The 7,500-nt window shown below is 48.6% G+C and overlaps 1 protein-coding gene across 1 annotated transcript in view; it reads right to left on the bottom strand.

Moving 5' to 3' along the window:
• The window catches only part of whrnb (whirlin b), a 46,463-nt gene that overhangs the window by 9,944 nt on the left and 29,019 nt on the right, over positions 1-7,500 (bottom strand). Inside the window, exons 4-6 of the mRNA XM_076998504.1 lie at positions 3,283-3,501; positions 1,336-1,548; positions 1-26 (exon numbers count right to left, since the gene is read on the bottom strand). The exon at positions 1-26 is cut by the window's left edge and continues 49 nt beyond it. Coding sequence (XP_076854619.1) covers positions 1-26; positions 1,336-1,548; positions 3,283-3,501 — 458 coding nt within the window. The remainder of the gene's footprint in view (positions 27-1,335; positions 1,549-3,282; positions 3,502-7,500) is intronic.

Here is a 7,500-nt window from a genome sequence, read left to right as displayed (position 1 = left end):
GTGTTTCCATCCATCCTGCTCTCAATCTACAAAAACACAAACCACAAGTATCGCTATTACTACCTGAACAACTACCCCGCCATTACTACCTGAATAACTGCCCCACCATTACTACCTGAACAACTGCCCCACCATTACTACCTGAATAACTGCCCCGCCATTACTACCTGAATAACTGCCCCGCCATTACTACCTGAACAACTGCCCCGCCATTACTACCTGAACAACTGCCCCGCCATTACTACCTGAATAACTGCCCCGCCATTACTACCTGAACAACTGCCCCGCCATTACTACCTGAATAACTGCCCCACCATTACTACCTGAACAACTGCCCCACCATTACTACCTGAATAACTGCCCCGCCATTATTACCTGAATAACTGCCCCGCCATTACTACCTGAATAACTGCCCCACCATTACTACCTGAATAACTGCCCCACCATTACTACCTGAATAACTGCCCCGCCTTTACTACCTGAACAACTGCCCTGCCATTACTACCTGAACAACTGCCCCACCATTACTACCTGAATAACTGCCCCACCATTACTACCTGAACAACTGCCCCGCCATTACTACCTGAACAACTGCCCCGCCATTACTACCTGAACAACTGCCCTGCCATTACTACCTGAAAAACTGCCCCACTCACACAAGCCCCGCCTTGGGATACTCTCACCTCACAGGAACAACCCCACACAGCCCTGACGACGTCCACAGCTCCACTACAGCCACAAACCTCTTTCCCCTCCCGACACCTCCGGTGAAGCAAGACTAAGGAGCCATCAATAAAGCCCAATTAAGCTGTATACCGGGCCAGATTTTACAACCCACAATTATGACTGGCGTCAGCTCAGGCGATTACAGAGCCGGAGCATGTGACACAATGATCAACGTAAAAACAAAGCAGGCAGAGCATTAATCAGGTCTCCACTGGGAAATATAACCTCCAGAAGAACAGCATAGCAATAAGGCCAAATACTCAGGCCAAACAATGGCAGGAGACAAGCTTGTGCCTGTGTTTAAATGACCTCCTATTAGCTGTGTTCTGCAGTGATGCATATCTCACTGTAATGACATAACGGAGCTTCACTGTGGACCCCAGTGCAGTGCACAGCTAACGGATCAAACACAGGTAGCTTAGACATACAGGATCAGCCGATCCAGCAAAATAGTGAATTCTATTATTTGTAGTAACAGAAACTTCCCATAGAAACACACAGCCACACACACGTACACACAACCACACACACAAACACACACACACACACACACACACACACACACACACACACACACACACACACACACACACACACACACACACTCACCTTAGCATAAGCCAAGGCAGTAGTAGTGGTCTGGCAGGCAGCTGGGTCATGGCTCTCAGGGTTAGAAGCACAGATGGTGTCGGGGTGGTGAGATGGACCCAGATCTTCATGCCGGGCTCTCCACGCCTCCATCTCGTGGAGCATCACCTGTCCGTCAAAGCCTTCCAGGTCCTGAACGGTGATGAGAGCACGCACCTCGGCCAGGAGGGTGAGCTGGGGGATCCAAAGACACGTGTCACGCATCACACGTCACACATCACACGTCACACGTCACACGTCACACGGCACACGTCACACGTCACACGTCACGCTCCACACGGCACACGTCACACGTCACGCTCCACACGTCACACTCCACACGTCACGCGTCACATGTCACGCTCCACACGTCACACGTCACGCTCCACACGTCATGCATCACACGTCACACGTCACGCTCCACACGTCACACTCCACACGTCACATGTCACGCTCCACACGTCACACGTCACGCTCCACACGTCATGCATCACACGTCACATGTCACGCTCCACACGTCACGCTCCACTCTCCACACATCACACATCACGCTCCACACATCACACGTCACGCTCCACACGTCACGCGTCACGCTCCACACGTCACACGTCACGCTCCACACGTCACGCTCCACACGTCACGCTCCACACGGCACACGTCACACGTCACGCTCCACACGTCACACTCCACACGTCACGCGTCACGTCACGCTCCACACGTCACACGTCACGCTCCACACGTCATGCATCACACGTCACATGTCACGCTCCACACGTCACGCTCCACGCTCCACACATCACACATCACGCTCCACACATCACACGTCACGCTCCACACGTCACGCTCCACGCTCCACACATCACACATCACGCTCCACACATCACACGTCACGCTCCACACGTCACGCGTCACGCTCCACACGTCACACGTCACACTCCACACGTCACGCTCCACACGTCACGCTCCACACGTCACGCGTCACGCTCCACACGTCACACATCATGCTCCACATGTCACACGTCACGCTCCACACGTCACACATCACGCTCCACACGTCACACGTCACGCTCCACACGTCACGCTCCACACGTCACGCTCCACACGTCATGCATCACACGTCACGTCACGCTCCACACGTCACGCTCCACACGTCACGCTCCACACATCACACGTCACGCTCCACGCGTCACACGTCACGCTCCACACGTCACACATCATGCTCCACACGTCACACGTCACGCTCCACGCGTCACACGTCACGCTCCACACGTCACACATCATGCTCCACATGTCACACGTCACGCTCCACACGTCACACATCACGCTCCACACGTCACACGTCACGCTCCACGTGTCACGCTCCACACATCACACGTCACGCTCCACGTGTCACACGTCACACGTCACGTTCCACACGTCATGCGTCACACGTCATACGTCACGCTCGGGATCCCGACACACAACTGTCTCCGCAAGGGTACAAAGGACTAAACATGTTTGATGTTTAACACAAAAAAAATCGAACCCACAAGCTCTCACCGTCAGTGGGGATTCTTCGTAGATAGAGCAATTACTGAATGGTAATTAAAAGTGGCATGCCAAGGGGGGAAACAAGAATGTCAGTCTACACTCTTTTGGGGACCAGAAGTCTCAAATTATTGCATTAGGCACTTTCAAGTAACACCAGTTTGTAGTAACAGAACAGCTGCCACTAAAATGTCAGTGTCTCAGTCTCAGTGCTGGTCTCAGAGCTTCCTAGTTCTGAACTGCTATCTGAGCTAGGCTCAGAGTTTCAGGGCTGGCTAGCTATTCTCAGAGCTTGTTTTATAGCTGGCAATGCCACAGTTTCTGGTCTTTTTGTTTTATGAAATCTTTCTGGTAAGACTGGGTTTGAGAGCTCGAGGCCTAGCGCCCTCTGCAGGGTCTGACCTTGGCGTGCGTGTTGAAGAGTTCACAGAGGGCCATGGCGAGGGGCTCCACGCCGATGTGGCCACGCTGGTACTCCTGCAGGTAGTAGCTCATGGTCTGCCTCTCCGTGTCCGTCAGCAGCAGATAAGCCTGCTCCTCTAGAGAGCTCCGCACCCTTGCTTGGCCCTGGGCCATCCCTGGGGTCATCGCCGGGGCGACTGTGCCCTTACAACACACTGCCTAGAGACAAGAGAAAGAGATTCCAATTTTATTTAGTCTTGCTTGACAAAATAGGGCTGTAGTTATGGGCCAGTGTTCAGTTACAGTGTAGGGCTGTAGTTATGGGCCAGTGTTCAGTTACAGTGTAGGGCTGTAGTTATGGGCCAGTGTTCAGTTACAGTGTAGGGCTGTAGTAACAGGTCAGTGTTCAGTTACAGTGTAGGGATGTAGTAACAGGTCATTGTTCAATTACAGTGTAGGGCTGTAGTAACAGATAATTGTTCAGTTACAGTGTAGGGTTGTAGTAACAGGTCATTGTTCAGTTACAGTGTAGGGCTGTAGTAACAGATAAGTGTTCAGTTACAGTGTAGGGCTGTAGTAACAGGTCAGTGTTCAGTTACAGTGTAGGGCTGTAGTAACAGGTCAGTGTTCAGTTACAGTGTAGGGCTGTAGTAACAGGTCAGTGTGTGGCTACAGTGTAGGGCTGTAGTAACAGGTCAGTATGTGGCTACAGTGTAGGGCTGTAGTAACAGATAAGTGTTCAGTTACAGTGTAGGGCTGTAGTAACAAGTCAGTGTTCAGTTACAGTGTAGGGCTGTAGTAACAGGTCAGTGTTCAGTTACAGTGTAGGGCTGTAGTAATGCAGCTTGGTGCCAGAGTTCTGAGAGCTCCCCAATCATCAGTGGCTAATAACAAACAAAAGCTCAGGGGTTTGGAAAGGCTGAACAAATAACACAGGCTGTGTGTCACACTCATTCACCTATATACCCATCCCCCTCTCATCTCTCTGTCTCTGTCTCTCTCCAAAAATCTCTCAATTCTCCATTCTGACATTTGCCTTAAGAGGAGCTACATTAAAATCAGCCACAGGCCGCTGAGGGGAATGTGGACGAGCTCTTGCTCAGTCCTTCACTCTACATCTGTCTCCAGTGTCACCGCTATTATAAAACGCAAGAGAGAGCAATTTAGCCTATTTTTAGTAAGAAAGAAAAGTACTCATAGCTGATAACTGTGTCACACAGCAAGTTACATTAAAGCCTCCTCGGATCTCTAAGCAACAAGCCAGCATTTCACTGCCATGCAGTTCCCTTCATAAAGACACTCAAAGTTATTTCTCAATATTACACAACAGGCCCAGTTCCCACACAGCACTGCCGTCCGGGACGTGTTCATGTCTGTGAGGCACACAGCACACAGGAATGAAGAAGTGTGGGGCTTTGGAGCAGATGGCAGGCAGGTTTTAGGAACAAGTGGTGTGAATTCCTCCTTGATCCAGGAACCACGGGGCTTTTCCCCTATTTAAATGGTCCAGGATCCAGGCATCACATGAGAACTGGTCAGATGGAACCCAGTCTTACCACTGGCCTGTATATCCCACTATGTGACATATTGGTCAACAAAACAGGGTCTTGTTCAGCTCAGACGTTCTCTGCCTGTACACTCAAGCGTTTACTCCCGAGTGTCGTACAAAGTCAAAAACTCAATGGCTATAACATATGGAAAAGGCGTTTTTTCGAAAAGCAGGATATTTAACCAGCTTTTACACAAACTCATACAAACTGGGGGAGGGGTGGTTTGTATAGTGCTCAAGGTTATATGAGAAAGAGAATGAGAGACGGAGCTGTATCCACTAGGGAAGAGAGAGAGAGACAGAGGAAGGGGAATTAGTCATGAAGGATATTTTTATTATCAATAATTTCTAAGATTTTGCAGACTATATCTGGCCTTGACTGCCCCATCCCGACTTGGTAGTGACTACCCAGACTGCCTCTGTTCTCAATGATGAGTCTTTGTTTAAGTCACACTAGGGAACTGAAATGTGCAACAAAGACATTTTGCCATATCCAGGATGAAGCCAAAAATGTTACATTTAATTTGAAAGCTTAATGTGATATTACATTTTATTCAAAAGACTCTTGAAATCTTAAAAGAGATTTATTTTAAAGAGATTAACTCATTCGTCTACACAAGGACATGTACATAAAACCCAGCAGACATTATTGCCAAGAAGATCAGCTTGACTTAATTTATATTAGTCATTGGTAATACATGGAAAGAAAATCTATATGATGAAATGCAATAATGATTATTTCTGTAAAAGGTTAAACAAACAGTCATCTTAATTAAGACACTATGCTTTGAATGTGGTTTGAAGTTATCTGAAGATTATTTACAAAATGCTCCCTTAAAAATCTTCTTAAAAGCCCAAAGCCTGTTATATTTCACTGTAACTATTCCAATTTACATTTGCAATATAAAAACAATTTATTTTGCTTTGTCTGAGAGACAGAGAGCCCAGTCCGACATCCCCATTTACCCCGAGGTTGTTCTTGTGTGTGACTATTGATGATGTATGGCCACAGTCCCTAGAACAGCAGTCCTGCACTGAGTCAACCTTAATCAATTACCAAGATCATCAGTGACTCGAGCCACAGCAGTGTTCTCTCTCTCTCTCTCCTCTCTCTCTCTCTCTCTCCCTCCTCTCTCTCACCTCTCTCTCTCTCTCTCTCTCTCTCCCCTTCCTCTCTCCCTCTCTCTCTCTCTCTCTCTCTCTCTCACACACACACACACACACACACACACACACACACACACACACACACACCCAAATTGGCTATATATCCTCATCCTACAACTGCAACCACACACTTCACCAGCTCCTCTCTGGATCGTGTCCAATTCATGTGAGCAGTGCTCGATGTCTAAGATCTATAATCTCAGGCACCACGGCAGCAGGTCTTGGAGGCGGATGGTGTCGGTGTTCTTGACCTTGGTTAAAATAAACTCTGAATCACGCACAAACCCATCTGCACGCTCGTATTAACAGAAAACTCGACCTTGTGAATGAGCACATGCGTGGCCACTGTCATAACAAGACTAAACACTTTCCAAACATTCATCCACATATGGACATATGCAGACAAGAACAAAATACAGGGAACCTCTGTAGCTGTACACAATATGGCATACCAGGATAAATAACCCAGCGTGGGTTTATTTGCTAAAGCATACGATATTCAAGGAGATCGCAAGAATTCACTCATGACTGCTATAATAGAGTCTGTGCATGCACTTTTCTGAAACTCAGAGGTCCACCACCGACTCAAGCCGCACACCCGTTGTGTTGAGTTCAACTTGCTGAATCAACAAAAATGCACCTGGTCAGCGAAAACCCCCCTCTGCTCACGTACCGCTCGCTGGCCTTGCAGGGTGGGGGGGCATTCAGTCACAGCCTGCTCACTCTCACTCCACCCTAATAACAGCCTGTCAGGACCCAGGCCAGGCAGGTGGGACCGTCACTCATCCCCGTGGCCGAACCACTGGGCGGGGGGGTCTGTGGGCACTGCGTCACTGGAGGAAATTTATGGAGCTCTGCACGGGTCCTTCTCAAGGTTACTTCACTTCTGCAAGACGCAAACCACGGTCTGGCTGCCAGAGAGGGAGAGAGATTCATTCTGGCCAAATGCCTTCACGCCACGGAGAAGAATTAACCCCGCCTCCCCTTCCTTCACTCTCAGCACCGCCCCACTTCATTTTAGTTGAGTCTTTAGCTGACTCATCATCCCACCTCTGCAGTGGCCCCTCTCCTGCAGATGTGGGCATTATAATAACCTGACACTACGTTACCCAGGGGGCAGTAGTGCTAGCTCACTTTATATAACAGAATAATACTAATGTAGATCACTGGGTGTATTTTACCACTGGCCAACTCTGGTTTAATTGCATAAACCAAAATCTGGGACCAATGTTAAATTATAATGCCATGTTGGCAGTTCTGAACAGAACAGGTAGGTTTGGAACTGTTACTTCACTTTAAAAAGCCTTTAATCTGGATTTTCCTGGACTGCACATTGTAAACTGTGCATGACACATTACTAGATTGGATTTGCTTGCAATAAAAAAATGACAGTAGAGAGAGAGAGAGAGGAGAGAGAGATAGTGAGAGAGAGAGTGTTTGTGTGTGTGAGTGAGTGAGTGAGAGAGATAGTGAGAGAGAGAGTGAGAGTGAGAGAGAGAGAG

The sequence above is a fragment of the Brachyhypopomus gauderio genome, chromosome 3 (genome assembly GCF_052324685.1).
Source record: "Brachyhypopomus gauderio isolate BG-103 chromosome 3, BGAUD_0.2, whole genome shotgun sequence".
Classification (NCBI taxonomy): Eukaryota; Metazoa; Chordata; class Actinopteri; order Gymnotiformes; family Hypopomidae; genus Brachyhypopomus; species Brachyhypopomus gauderio.
Note: the sequence above shows the minus strand (reverse complement) of the source record. Positions and strands in the feature narration are given on the sequence as shown.